We start from the raw sequence: 15,690 nt of genomic DNA, 5'->3' as shown, positions 1-15,690 counted from the left end.
CTACGGGGAGAGTGCAGGGAAGTGGAGTTGAAATGCCCATCGGCCATGATTTAAATGGCAGAATGGACCTGATGGGCCGAATGGCCTTACTTCCACTCCTTTGTCTTATGGTCTTATGGTCTCTGGGAAAAGGGCTCAAATCCATCAAATTCTGTGGTAGCAGTTAATAGAGTTTAAGTTCTATTCATAAAAGCTGAATTCGAAAAACAGTCTCAGTGATGGTGACCATGAAAACATAATTGATTGTCATAAATATCTATCTGGTTCACTAACATAATTTAGAGAATGAGAATATTTCCCTTACCTGATCAACATGTCATTCCAGAACAACATGGTTGACTCTTAACTGAAATGTGAAATGGCTTCCCAAGCCATTCAGCTCAAAGAGCACTTGTGATGAGGAACAAGATAGCCTTGCCAGTGGTACCCTATCTCATGAAAGCAAAAAATACTGCTGTAAATGGTCACAATGGAACAAAACATTGATGGAATTACACAATTTTCTGTTCCTGAACCCAAAGCATTGCAATGAAACCAATTAGAAATTTATAACACATTATTCATCAATCTGAGACTGACCATGCTGTTTATTCATTGACAAGCCAAACAAAGTTCTGAGATGCCACTAACCATGCAAAGAGATTGTGACTAATAACAGTTAATGAGGAATAGGTTTAGCAGCCAGGAATGCAGCAAGAAAAGAAGACGGAAGAAAGATTTCAGTCAACAGAACAAGAAATCAGCCAGAAGTCACAAACTGGTATACCAAAGAACTTGACTGAATCCACTATCTGGATTAAGGATCACCCTTACGTATTTATTATGCTGTGACACTTGTAAAAATAAACTTATACCAAAGTAATGCAACGAATCAGAACCTAAAGATTTTTTAAAGATTGGCTTTCCTAATACAGTCTAAGTTTATAATTGACCCAAGCCTTCAAGTTAAAATTAAAATGAACAAGCCAGGCAACACAGGTTGACTACATGGTTTCCATATGAGGATCTACATTCTTTGGAAACAAGCAACCCAAAAATATGTGGTCCTATTATGAGCTAAATTAACAGGTCTCAGTGAAAAGAAGATAGTTCCAATGGGCAAGGAGAATTGTTCAGAATATCAGCTTCTGAAATAGATGTGCATTTCCAAGTTGTGAATGTCAGGCAATGACAGTATGAAGTTCAGATGTGATATCATGCACTGTCGAATATTACGCAGATAGTCTCTCTCATTTTTGCACATTGCCTGTTCCACATGCATACTAGAACAACTTGGTTGAAGAGCAGCTGGCTAGTTCTAACACACAGGTCTTTTCTGCAATACAATCAGACGTCTTGGCTGTGTCCAGATGCAGCTTATCACTATTAAATATAATTTCCTTCCGATGATTTCAACAATACTTTATAATGAAGCTGTAGCAGCTATTGCATTCCACGCATCTATTTAAACGGCCCTAACTTAATATTCCTGCACAACTATTACTTTACATTGTGACTTTCAATGTCTGGTAATTATTACATCTAGATCATTTCTGGCATGTTATTTAATGCAAAGGTTTGATTATAAACTCATGGTAGCAGATTAAATTACCTGTTACTTAATTACAAGATGTGCAAACCCCGGGGGAAGATTGCTGCTTGGAAGGCTGCACACAATGTTAGTAGCTCCAAACGCTCGCTGTGATTCTTTCGTGAAATAAGCAAGAGCGGAAAACGCAAACGGTAAGTGTGGGTGGGCAGACTAAACAGCCCTGTTGTACATCCTCAGTATACATCTATCTGTGGGTAGTCCTTAAAAAATCCACATAAATCTACAAATATCACTGGCCTGAAAAATCATGGACTAAAATGTGTTTTGATCACTAGACAGGCAGTTATAGACTATTCAAAAATACGATTAAAAATTTAAACCAGATAAATTGGGAATCACTATTTAAACTGAGGAAAGAGAGAATGAATAAAAAGAGAATGTACTCTTACGGTTGCACACATCGTTTCACTATCGGGGGTGTGCGGGGACTATTTTACTAAAATTTAACAATCACGCCGTTAATAAAAATAAAGAGCCGAGATTATTTCTTACGTATTAAATACAACTGTAAAATATTAGGTTTTATTTTCCCCGATTTAAATATTTTCATTTTAATACTAAAATTAATTACCAAAATTATATGACAGCACCTCCCAATCCGTGGGCGCATAATCAGTTTTCAGAATGCGATGGTAGTTTATTGATCATCCCGATTCTTCCATCTGAAGCAAATACACCTTCATCCTCTACATATAACATCTATGAAAAATATGTATGTAATGTTTGGAAATAAGCTTTTTGGGGCAAAATCTGCGCTAAAGCAAAATAACCATGTGGTTCATCCATTTAAACCTTGGATCAAGCCTACCGTTCGATAATGCTCTACATCTCTGTAGATGTCTCCAAGGTCGCTGCAGAGAGGTGGCTGTCATGCATTTCCCTTCCATCTAATATCGTAACGTGCCTGAATTGGAATTTTCACATGGTAGTCATACCCTTATAGTGTTAGCCTTCATGTGAGACAGCATAGACAACAGCAAAAAAAGTTCGTTTATCTTTTTGGATTTTAACTTGCGTGTAATTAGTTTGTTAACACAATAATGCGTTTTATAACTGTATCCTCAGCATTGCTGCGACGTCATGCGACTCGCGGGAATAGGTACAACGTTCAACCGGATTTACGACGTCAATCAAAGTAGTCATCAACCTAAGTCTTGCCCAACTCATGCAACGATTGGCCATTTAAAAAAAACGTCATTCCAATGGAACTCTTCTATGGCTACTTCTAGCGTAATTTGAATGGGTTTTTAACTGCTTCCAAAAGTGTTGTTTTAATATCTGCAGAGTTTAAATTTGAATATATTGAGTTTTAGTGGAGCAGATTTTATTTTCAAGAAAGTACATCTGGATTCAAAACTGACCCCCTCGCCCATCTTGATACAATTTCAATCGAATTGAACCAGATAAGGAAACGCTGAAATTGCGTTTGTAAAATGCTAGTAGTCTCTTTAATCTGAAATTGATTTACAAACATACATTTCTCAAACGGATCACTAATATAAATGTTTTATGTTGACTATCACAATGAAGTAACACACCCTGTTAACTATTTTTGGTGACAATGAAAAGGTAATTTATTTCTTACAATAGTAACATTGTTAACCTTGGCCAAAGAATTCACGGTTTTTGAAGGATTTTCCTATGTTTAAGCTGTCTTGCAATTGCGAATGTCAATAATTTCGGACTATCTTTCCCCAGAGATGTAAAACAAAATGTTTTAGTAACAGGCAGTTCATTCCTACAATTTTTCAATTACTTTTCTTACACTTTTTTAAAAAAAGTTATTTGAATTGGTGGCACGACACGTAAAATCTCCTCACCATTACTAAATTAAACGAGGCCACCAACTGAACTTTTGTTTCACTTAATTTCAAGCAGCGTAACTGACATATTATCATGTCAGGACTAAATCAATACAAGCTACGTACCGCGTACTTTTGCTGGCTGTCAAAACGAAATATACGTCAAAAGTGCAGAGAGCTGGCATTGTGGCTCCAATCGATAAATACTGCACAAAGAAAGCAACATTTTATATCTCTTTAATGGCTTTGTAAATATATTTTGTATTTAAACGTGTATCCCTCGTCAAAATTTGTATAATGTAAATTTGAAATAAAATGGTTGAGGATACGTCGTGTTTAGAAATGATTTATACACTACAGACGGAATTTCTGGTTATGTAGGATGAAAACTTGAATTAATCAAAATTCATTAAAACGTCTTCAAAATCTCAATTTCTGCTATAAAATAGTGATATCTCATTGAGCATTTACTTTTTACACTAATACTAAACTTTGTCAGGATTAATAGTCAAAAAAGAACTTGTCATTGGGTTTGGTATGAATTTAGGACAATACAGTGGATATAATAATAGTACAAGATGCTGGTTCTGCCTAAATGCTGTTGGTATTTTGAAATGGTGCAATTTACATGTAAGACCACATCCAAGTCTGCCAATCTCAGACATCCTTTCACTAAATTCTGATCTGAAGAATTTGAACTTAAAAAGAAATGGAAAATGGACAAATCAACTTCCTACAGCTTTTGTCAAATCCCTTTTATACAACCTGTAGCAGACCCTATATTGAATCCCACATTTACCTCAAATTTCAGGAAAAATATAGCTGCCTTGGAAGGAGTATAACAAAATTCACCAGCATTATACAGGGATTTAGAGAGTGAAATGTCAGCATATTTTGCAAACGTTTGGCTTCTCTCCCATTGAATGCAGGGAATGAGGTGTTTAAATACTGAAGCTAGTTTTAGATTAGAATACACTAGCTAGAATTTCAATTTCTGCCTGGAGTTGGATGAGCAGGTTGCAGAGTTGTCAACACCCAACTTTGACTGCTCCTAAGTGTATTTCACCTATGTTAGGGGAAGAGTCAATCACACTGCCCTTTTGTGAGCAGATTAAGACCTTTAAGTGGCCATTTAATTTGCACCATTGCTGGGATTTTTCCCAATGGCATGGGAGGCTAGTGCCAAGTGTCCACAGCCACATTTGAGCATTCTGGACCAGTTTCATGGTGCCTCCAGTTCAACCAGCCTGGTCCGATCAGAGAGCCACACCACTAAATGTATATTTCCCACCCTTCTCCCACCTGCTAATTGTGCTCCTCTAAGCTCCTTGCTGTAATCCCAATCAGACCCTGGAACTACCCACAAGTCTGAGTACTGTGCATCTCATCTTCCAATCCGACTGCAGTCCCAGCAACTCTCAGAGGTGGGGCATCCTCCCTGAAGGGGGCAGGAGGCCTGCCTTAGGTCGATTAAAAATCATAAATTGGCTGCAAAGAAAGTCAGCAATGTAATGGTGTGCTATACCATAATTGATGTGCATTGTTGCTTGCTTCCTGATCCCTAATATTCAGCCCACTATTTTCTCTAATGGAAGCATCAAGGATAAAGGGAAATGATCATAAATGTAGGAGTTAAACTGATTAGAGTGATAAACTGGATGCATGTTCATAGAAAAGTTGGCATTTTCTTCTTTAGAAATCTGAAGATGCTGGGAGAACTGAAACTTGCAAGTCTGAGATCATTAGATTTATGTTCAGTCTAGTAATTTAGGATTCTTTGTTTACTAATTTATAGTTACTGGTGGGGCCAGCACTTATTGCCCATGGTGGTGAGTTGCCTTTTTGAACCACAACAATTCAATTGGAAATCCTGTCACAATCTAATTGGTTTGTAGACACAAAGGAGGAAGTTGCAGGATTTTGACCCAACACTCAGTGAATAGAACTTAAAAGGATGTTTTTTCTTATGTATCTGTTGCCTTTGTCCTCCTAGATGAGACCAGTTATGGGTTTGGAAGGTGCTGTCTACAAACCCTGGCTGAATTTCTGTAAGACATCCCTATACGTGAGGAACATTATAAGAGTAGTGGTAAAAATTCTAAGAAAGGGAATAGCACAATTAAATTTAACTGTCAATGACTAAAATTAAGCATTTTCTTTATCATCTATCATGATACTAATTTATCTTGAAAATTGATCCAATACCAACAATCATTTATAGAAAACCTGCCTTTGGTTTACTTGCTACAAACTTACAATTTCCTATTTAAATATTTACCATTGTTTAAGTACAAATCATATTTATGGGTGTTTTTCCTGTGTTTAATTTATACAGGTCTCTATGTCATATTTATGATTAGCTTATTTTGCCAATCAATCTGCTTGTCCTTGACTTCCTCTGATTCTGATCTAATTATATTCTGGTGAGTGCTTTTAAAATGTTTCCTCCTTTTGGGTGACCTACTTGCTGTGCTCACTACAAAGAACCAAGTCAACAAATGCTTCCTTACTTGATTAAATATATCATAGTGACCAATGTAACAGCACTGACCACATCCCAAAATAAATCTGCAGGTTACTCATCGTAAATATTTTCTATATCCCAGAATATTTATGGATTATCAATATCCCCTGTAATTATAAGTCTGTTGTTAGCAATCTCTTACTTTCCAAATTTGGTAGTTTATAACCTGGCAGCAATGGAACCAAACTCTTCCTCATTCATAATGCGGATTGATTTAGAACAATATCAATTTTAGATTTTTTGACAATTTTGTTTTCAAAATTAGCCTACATTAGCCCACTTTATCTTCTTTCCACATTGCTATCTTTTTATTACTTACATATCAATGAATTTTTAGTACACTTGCAGCATGCTTGTTTATCCAGCAAATAAATGTTAAGAAAGACAAGTGTGTGGTGTTGCATTTTGATAGGAAGAACAAAGAAATCACAAACTGACTGGATTAGTAAAAATGGAGTAGAAGAGCAAAGGAATCTAGAAGTACATATATAAACTTAATGAAAGTAGTAATGTTGGTTAATAAATGGAGCCATAGAAAAAGAGCATCATCAGAGGAGCAAGAAAGTTGACATTTCAAGTCAGGATCCTTCTTCAGAAAACAAAACACTGATCTTGTTTGACCACATTTTGACTATTGCGTACAGTTCTGGATTCCATATTATAGAAAGGATATTGAGGTGTTAATAAAAATGTAAAGATTTACAAGAATGTTGCTAAATTGAAACACTGATGAAGTACTGAGTAGGTGACACTCATTTCATGAGAAACAAACAAGCTAAAAGGTGACCTCATGGAGGCATTTAAGATAATGGCAAAGTTGAGGAATATGTCAAGAAAATAGTGAGGGGATTTGGGCCCATTGTGTACCAATAGACTGTAAGCAGAAGATACTTACCAATGAGTTGGAAATTCAGGAGAAATTCCTGATAATACAAAGCTAAGTGAGATAGTAAGATGTGATGAGGAAGCAAAGAGTCTACAAAGATGGGTTGGTAGTTGATCATGAACATGACAGATGAAGTGCAAATGTTTAAAAATTGAGAGAATGTAGTAATATATTGGTAAAGAGAGAGGTTTACAAGTCTTCGAGGATGTAACTATTAGAGTTGATTGGGGAGCCAGTGGATGTGATTTGTTTGGACTTTCAGGCAAAGTCCCACATAACGGATTAACATGTTAAATTAAAGCATATGGGTTGTGCATTGAGATCAATAGAAAACCTATCAGCAAATAGTAAATAAAAAGTAGGAATAAGGGTCTTGCTCTAAATGGCAGGCAGTGACTAGTGGGATACCACAGGGTTTGGTGCTAAGACCCCAGCTATTCACAATACAGATGAATAATTTAAATGAGGAAACTAAACATAATATCACAAAATTTGCAGATGACAAATCTGAGTGAAAGGGTAAGTTGTGAATAGGATGCAGTGTGATTGCTGTAGTATGATTTTTACAGGTTGAGTGAGCGGGCAGTGCTTAGCAGATGCAATATAACATGGATAAATGTGAGGTTAAACTGGTACATCGGCTTCAATGGGTGGATTTGAGTACAGGAACAAGGATGTCTTGCTACAATTTTACAGGCAATTGTGACGCCTCCCCAGAAATATTGTGTGCAATTTTAGTCTCCCTATCTAAGGAAGGATATTCTTGCTAAAGTGGGAATGCAGTGAAGGTTTACCTAATTGATTCCTGGATGGCAGGACTGACATAAGAAGAAAATAAAAGGATTAGGATTGTATTCTCTGGGGTTTAGAAGAATGGTGGGGGGGGGGGAATCTCATAGAAACCTATAAAATTCTAATAGGCCCAGACTGGTTAAATGCAGGAAGGATGTTCTCAATGGTGGGGGAGTCTAGAACCGAGATAATAGTTGAAGGATAAGGGGTAAACCTTTTACGTCTGAGATGAGAAATTTCTCACCTAGAGAGTGGTGACCCTCTGGAATTCACTACCAAGTAAAAGTGGTTGAGGCCAAAACATTACGTTTTCAAGGAGGAGGTAGATATAGATCTTGTGGCTAAAGGGATTGAGGAATAGAAGGAGACAATGAGATAACGGTATTGAGCTCCATGATTAGCTATGATCGTAATGAATGGTGAAGAAGACTTTGAGAAGTCGAATGGCCTATTCTTGCCCCTATCTTCTATGTTTCTATGTTTTGGTTTCCTTGTCGAAGGGAAAATATGCTTGCTTAATATTTTATTTATTCATGGGATACAATTATCAGTGGCAGAGCAATATTTATTACTCATCTCTAATTTCCCCTTAAAGCGTTGTTGATGGGCTGCCTTCTTGAATGTCTGGAGTGTTGTGTAGGTACAACCACAGTGTCAGAGATGGAGTTCCAGGATTTTGACCCAATGACAATAAAGGAATGACCACATGCTTACAAGTCAGAATAACATGACATAGTGAAAGTGACCCTAGTCTCAGAGGACCATAGACTGCGCTCTCACTAGAGACAGAGAGATACCTGGTGGTGTTTTTAATCTGAGAGTCCCCTTGCCTCAGGCAAGGGGCAAAGGAAGGATCTTCACGGTGGCTTCAACCATGAACCGACTCTGTCGACAGCACTATGCTTTGCAAAACAGCTTTCCAGACAACCAAGCTAACCAACAGGGGTACAACAAAAAAATGATTCTTAGGGCGAGAGAATTGTGCTTGGAGAAGAAATGGGTGCAATCAACCCATATTCTCTTGGGCAAAGAGGAATGCACAAAATCTTGCAAGTTTTGTTTTAGATTAGATTAGATTCCCTACAGTGTGGAAGCAGGCCCTTTGGCCCAGCAAGTCCACAACGCCCCTTGAAGCATCCCACCCAGACCCATCCCCCTATAACCCACACACCCCTGAACACTATGGGCAATTTAGCATGGCCAATCCACCTAGTCTGCACATCTTTGGACTGTGGGAGGAAACCAGAGCACCCGGAGGAAACCCACGCAGACACGGTGAGAATGTGCAAACTCCGCACAGACAGTTATCTGAGGCTGGAATAGAACCCGGGTCCCTGGTGCTGTGAGGCCAACCACTGAGCCATTGTGCCGCCCCAAGTTGCATGTTTCCCTCACAGGCAGCCACCCTACTTAAGGAAGAGTTGCACAATGGAAGATAGCTGTTGGCAACAGTAGCTACAATTTTGAGCTAAAGTGTCAGGAGTGAAATAGAAAGTCAGGAAAAAGAAAGAAATAGCTTGTAGCTAAAGAGATGCAGTATTGGTAGTGCATATTTGGAACAAGCTGCCAGAGGAAGTGGTGGAGCCTGGCACAGTTGTAACATTTAAAAGGCATCTGGATGGGTATATGAATAGGAAAGGTTTGGAGGAATATTCGCCAAATGCTAGCAAATGCAACTAAGTCAGATCAGGATGTTGGGTCAGTGCAGACGGGCTAGACTGAAGGATCTGTTTCTATGCTGTATGACTGTATTACTATGACACTATTACATAACCAGTCACACTCTTCAATGCAGCACATCCTCATACTCACCTCTTAACAATCATAAGTGCCATTTGCCAGGGTCAAGGACATCACTGAGCAGCTGCAAGCAATTCATTTGGCAAAAGGTGAACACCCAGATTTTATGATCCACTTTGGTACCTATGAAATTGGTCAAGAGAAGAATGAGATCCTGAAAGAAAAGGAAGTTGGGAAATAGTTTTAAAAGCTGATTCTAAACTAGGGCAATCTTGGGATTACTCCTAGTACCATGTGTGGGTGAGCATTGAAATTATGACACTGCACAGGAGATATTGTTATAGGAGGGAGGCTTCAGATTTCTGAGGCATTGGCACCTGGTCTGGATTAGATGGGGCCTGTACAAGGAGGATGCATTTCACTTTAATTGAAGATCATAATCTAATCATGTGGAGTCGGTATGGCTTCATGGAAGGGAAATTTTGTCCAACTAATATATTAGAGTTTTTTGACCAAGTCTCAACCAGAGTAGATAGAGGAAAACCAGTAGATGTGTGGTATTTTGACTTCCAGAAGTTATTCGACAAAAATACTTCACTAAAGGTTAAATCATAAGATAAAAGCCCACAGTGTTGGAGGCAGTATATTGACATAGATAAAGAATTAGCTGATGGACAGAAAACAGCGAGTTGGGGTCAGAGATAACAAGGTGCAGAGCTGGATGAACACAGCAGGCCAAGCAGCATCAGAGGAGCAGGAAAGCTGACATTTCGGGTCTAGACCCTCCTTCAGAAATGGGGTCTTCTTCAGTTGGGGTCAGATATTCTTTTCAAGATTGATGATCAACGGGGTTCCACAGGGATCAGTGTGACTGTTTACAATATGCATTAACAACTTAGAAGAAAGAACTGAATGTACTGTAGCAAAATTTGCCAACAACACTGAAATAAGTGAAAAGGCAGGTTGTGAGGGGAATACAAACAGTATACTGAGAGATATTGGTAGGTTAATTAAGTGGGCAAAACTTTTGCAAATAGAGTATAACCTGGGAAAATGCAAAGTTATTCATTTTAAAAGGAAGAAACAAAAGAACAGAATGGTAGATAAATGGAGAAAAACTGAAAAGCTGCATCACAAAAGGACTTGGGGTTACCTGTGCACAAAAGATGGAAAGCTTGCACACAGGTGCAGCAGGTAATCAGGAAGCCTGATGGAATGTTGGATCTTATTTCAAAGGAGATTGAAGTATAAAAGTAGGAAAGTCTTACTGAAACAGCACAAGGTGCTGGTGAAATTGCATCTGGAGTACTGTGCGCAATTTTACTTTCCTTATTGAAGAAAATATTTCATTGGAGGCAGTTCAGAGAAGGTTCATTAGGATGATCCTTGGTATTAAGGGATTGTCTTATGAGCAAAGATTAAGCAGGTTGGGACTCTACTCATTTGAGTTTGGAATAAGGAATGGTGATCTGACTGAAAAAACAATGTGTAGCTGGAAGAACACAGCAGGCCAGGCAGCATCAGAGGAGCAGGAAAGTTGATGTTCTGGGTCAGGACCCTTCTTCAAAAATGGGGCAGACAGAAGGAAGCTCAGAGATAAATAGAGAAAGGAGGGGTGGGGCTGGGGAAGGTAGGTGGGATGGTGGTAGATGAGTGCAGGTAGGGAGTGAGAGGGATTGGTCAGTGAGGTGGAAGGAACGAATAGGTGGGAGAGAAAATGGACAGGTTGTGTCAGGTCAAGGAGGTGGGGAAGAGAGGTCATGGGATGAGGAGACTTTGAAACTGGTAAAATCCACATTTAGACCGTTGAGCTGTCGGCTCCGCAGGTGGAATGAGGTGCTACTCCCAGTTTGCAGGTGGCATCATTGTGACACTGGAGCAGGCCCAGGATGGACATCTCACCCAGGGAGTGGGAGGGGTAGTTGAAATGGTTCGTGACAAGAAGGTATTGTCGTTTCTCGCAGAGTGCGGGTGCTCTGCAAAGCAATCTCCGAACCTCTACATGGACTCACCGATGTAGAGGAGACCACATTGGGAGCATAGGGTGCAACAGATCACATTGATTGATGTGCAGATGAACCTCTGTCTGATGTGGAAGATTTGTCTCGTGCCTTGAATGGAGGTCAGGGGGGAGGTGTACCACTTACTGCAGTTGCAGGGAACGGTGCCTGGGTGGTGGGACTACTGGGCAGAATGGAGTGGATGAGAGAGTTGTGGAGAGAGCAATCTGTACGAAAGGCAGGAAGGGGTGGGGAGGGAAAGATATGTTTGGTTGTGGGGTCAGATTGTAGGTCGCGGATTGCATTTCCTGCATCTCTACCCTCACATCACCTCCCCTCAACAAAATCAAAGACAGAATCCCCCTTGTCCACTAACCTCCGTATCCAATGTATCATTCTCCACCACCTACATCCGAACCCCACAACCAAAGATATAGTTCCCTCCCCACCCCATCTGCGTTTCATAGGGACCATGCTCTCCATGACTCCTTCATCTGTTCCATACTCCCTACTAGCCCCATTACTCCTGGCACCTCCTCCCTGCACCTGCAGGAAGTGCTACACCAGCCCCTACAGCTCCCTTCTCCCCGCCCCATTTTTGAAGAAGCATCCTGACCCGAAACATCAACTTTCCTGCTCCTCTGATGCTGCCTGGCCTGCTGTGTTCCTTCAGTTCCACACAGTGTTATCTCTGATAAATGGCATGTTCATGTTACAGAATGTCAGGCAATGACCAGCTCCAATGAGAGAGAATCTGTTTCCCTGGACATTCATCAGTATTGCCATTACTGAATCCCATACCAGTAAATCCTGAGGGCTACCAATAGTGAAGAATATAGATTGACAAGGAATATAGCTTAACCAGCCTTATAAGTCCAATGGCTACAACAGCCAGCCCAAGTCTGGGAATTCATGATGAAATACCACCAGATTCTGGGTGTGAGTTTGTTCGCTGAGCTGGAAGGTTCGTTTTCCAACGTTTCGTCACCAGGCTTCGTCGGAGGCTCACTGATGATGTTACCTAGAACCATTCTAGGTAACATCATCAGTGAGCCTCCGACGAAGCCTGGTGACGAAACGTTGGAAAACGAACCTTCCAGCTCAGCGCGCAAACTCATACCCAGAACCTCAACCTGAGCTACAAATCTTCTCAAAACTCACCACCAGATTCTCCAAAGCCTTCTCACCACTTCCATGACACAAATCGTGTGTAATGGAATAACTCCACTTCCCTGGAAGAGTGCAGCTCCAACACAACTAAGCTCAACACCATCCTGGAATGTGAACTTTGATTAGCACACTATCCACCAGCATAAACATTCTCTCCTTCTACTACCAGTACACAAAGGCAGCAGTGAGTTCCAACTACAAAATGAATTAAAGCAACTTGCCAAGCCTGTTTGAAAAGTACCTTACAAACCCGTGACCTCAAAAGACAAAGGCAGCAAAGCCATGAGATCTTTACCACTTGCAAATTCCCCTGTAAGTCAAATACCATCTTGGTTTGTTACCTCATTGTTCTTCCTTCACAATTGCCCTGTCAAAATCCTGAAATTCCCTCTCTCAAAAAAAAACCTGCGGTGTACCTAAACACGGATGGCAATGATTCAAGGGGGCTCTCTACCACCTTCTAAAGGTAGTTTAGAATGTTTATTCTTATTCTGCCAATGATGATCACACCACATTAAAGTTAAAGGTAAGCTATTTTTACCTGTGAAGTTTGGCAATTTAACCTTTAAATTCTCTCAGCAGAATCTCATACCACATTCCACTTTCACTGTCAGTTCTTTCTAAAGTGTCTCCTGAGATGGACCTCCCCTTATCCAGTTGAATTCTTCTCTATCTTTAAGAGGTGTTCTTAATCCTGGTACCAGACAGGTAATGCCACATTTGTAAATTCTGGTTACTTGTAACAGCAGTATACATCTCTCTAAGCATGCAGTCTGCAATCACTGCCACGTTCTTCTTCACTTCTTCTGCTTGAATAGCCTCCTATATCATAGTCCCATGATCAGTTTGCTCATCCACTTAGCATTTTTTAACTCAACGAAACAGATAAGCATCAAATTGTGGTAATATGGGCATGGTTTCGCAAGTCAACATGTCCAAGGATTTCAGAAAGGGAAGAGTGTTTAGAGATTGAGTTGTAGTTTGTAGAACAGTGAAATCCAGGTTAGTTTCATTGAGGAGAAGGGATGTCTTGCTTATTTAATTGCACCCATAAATATGTGAAAAACAATTTTTTTTAGAAAAAAGATGGAGAATGGAACAATTGACATTACAATAAGATGGAATCAAGTGTTAGATAACTATGTCCTTGTCTGCAAATCAAGAGGAATACTGAAAATAGCCAAAGTAAAAACCAAAAGAACTGTGGATGCTGTAAGTCAGAAACAAAAGCAGAACTTTTCGGAAACTCAGTAGGTCCAGCTACATCTGTTGTGAGAAATCAGTCTTAATGTTTCAGGTTGAGTGACCCCTCCTCTGAACCTCTGCAATTGGCCTGCTTTTCTGCACAGCATAATAAATATAACAACCTTTTGGGAAACCCCTGAGAAAACATTTGATCTCTCCTGGGAATTAATCAATAGCTGACATCTTAATACCTAGAGACTGGTGGGCAGTAATCATATGGGCTTAGTGGATGCAGAAAGTGTTATGAAGGGGTGGTTAAAGGTCAAACCACTCTGATAATTAAACGAAAACACTAACCCCAATCTGTTATGGAGGGCATAAATGTTCCCTTCTAATAAGTAAATCTGAAACACCAATAGAAGCTCGCCTTGCCCCTCATAATCTGTTAGAAGAGTCAAATGAAAAGAATCCCTAATACTCACTTTATAAGTAAAAGTAACAATTTATTTATTTAACCCTAACGGTGAACACATTAACATAACTACTAACAAAGCAAACAACTCCCCCCTTACTAACTATTCATTGACTGAACTAAATTCTACAGGTAAGCTGTTCTAATAAACACAGATCCCACTTATATAAATCCTAGTAATAAGAAAACAATAAATTAAAACTTAGTGTCTCAAAGTCCACACAGAATGCGTCTTCCAGAATGCTCTGCCTTCTCCACTGTCTTTTCAAGCTTTCTTCTGCTAATCCTGTTGTCAGGGATATTTTCTGCTGTATTTTCTTCTGTGAGGACTCTCAGCTAAAAGTGCCTTGCTTTTTCAGAGAGCTTAGTGATTTCATGTGAGAGCTAGGTACTTATTCCTCAAGATGCTGCTTGGCCTGCTGTGTTCATCCAGCCTCACATTTTATTATCTTGGAATTCTCCAGCATCTGCAGTTCCCATTATCTCTGCAACTAAATGCAGACTTTGGCAACTATGCGCACGTCCTACGAAAGAACGCAGAAGAAAAAAACGTTTTCTTATAAATGCGACTGAACTATTACGCTTGAGCAGTCAGTAAAAAGAAATGAAGCAGTAGAAGTAACAAAGTGAAAATAATTTCGTGGTTTAGCAAATGACGTACCACTTCCTGAACTCGACGGGACAAACCAACTGCTAAACTCTAAATTTGGCGAATCACGTGACGAATTAACCAATGAGGTGCGACTAAGTGCTCGAGCTGGAAATTCAAATGTACGATAATGGCGGAGCTCGAGTTTGGGCTCGCGCTGCACAAGCAAAGGCGGTGATACCGCTACATCCACCATCCTGACAGCTTATCTCAAATTGGAAGATCATGGAAAGCCGTATTATCACGTCAGGTCCCTACAGGGCTACGAAACTTGTAAGTTATTTTTGGTGTTAAAGGCTCTTTGACAGTTCGTAGGAAAACGCTTTAAAAAAATACTCTGCCTGCCGAATATAACGAGTCAGGAGGGTACGGTACAACGGAGAAGCCTGCAGGCAATGTGCGAATGGGGAATGTGGAGCTCTCCGAGGTCGACAAACGCAATCCAAAACTGTTCCAGGAATAGGACTGATTTAAGCACTGTATAAATTTCCACCCCTCTATAACTTTCACATTGTCCATTTCGACACTGCTTTTTCTTCACCTCTCCGTGTCCGTTACAGGGAATAAAATGTCCACTGCCATCTACTACAAAGTCACTGACTCCGATAGCTACTTTCACTACAGCTCTTCATACCCTACATCATGCAAGGGATCTATCCCATTCTCTCAGTTCCTTTGCCTTCATTTCATCTGTTAAGATGATATCACCTTCCAAAACCATGCTGCTGATCTGGCTTTTTTCCCCCCATAACTAAGGTTTCCTGTCGGCTGTGGTTAACAGGGTCCTCAACTGCATCTGATCTATCACCTGTACTTCCACCCTTGCCCCTTCCCATCACTCAACAGCATGATCAGGCCCCCATTGTCCTCACTTTTCAT

General features: G+C 40.0%; 2 protein-coding genes across 4 annotated transcripts in view; one reads left to right on the top strand and one right to left on the bottom strand.

Moving 5' to 3' along the window:
* lrrc7 (leucine rich repeat containing 7) overlaps positions 1-2,630 on the bottom strand; it is a 617,590-nt gene extending 614,960 nt beyond the window's left edge. Inside the window, exon 1 of one of the 2 annotated variants that reach the window (XM_048539168.2) lies at positions 2,400-2,630. The gene's annotated coding sequence lies outside the window, so the exon portion shown is untranslated. Of the gene's footprint in view, positions 1-1,591; positions 1,684-2,399 lie in introns of those variants that run through there. The other variant, XM_048539169.2, reaches the window with a different exon arrangement.
* A 12,312-nt stretch (positions 2,631-14,942) lies between these two features.
* Positions 14,943-15,690, top strand: part of LOC125456465 (DEP domain-containing protein 1A-like) — a 31,851-nt gene continuing 31,103 nt past the window's right edge. For both annotated transcript variants that reach the window (XM_048539585.2, XM_048539584.2), the window contains exon 1: positions 14,943-15,084. In XM_048539585.2, the coding sequence (XP_048395542.1) occupies positions 15,037-15,084 (48 nt within the window). In that variant the 5' untranslated portion in view covers positions 14,943-15,036. The remainder of the gene's footprint in view (positions 15,085-15,690) is intronic.

The sequence above is a fragment of the Stegostoma tigrinum genome, chromosome 8 (genome assembly GCF_030684315.1).
Source record: "Stegostoma tigrinum isolate sSteTig4 chromosome 8, sSteTig4.hap1, whole genome shotgun sequence".
Taxonomy (NCBI): Eukaryota; Metazoa; Chordata; class Chondrichthyes; order Orectolobiformes; family Stegostomatidae; genus Stegostoma; species Stegostoma tigrinum.
This window is presented reverse-complemented; position numbering and strand designations above follow the sequence as displayed.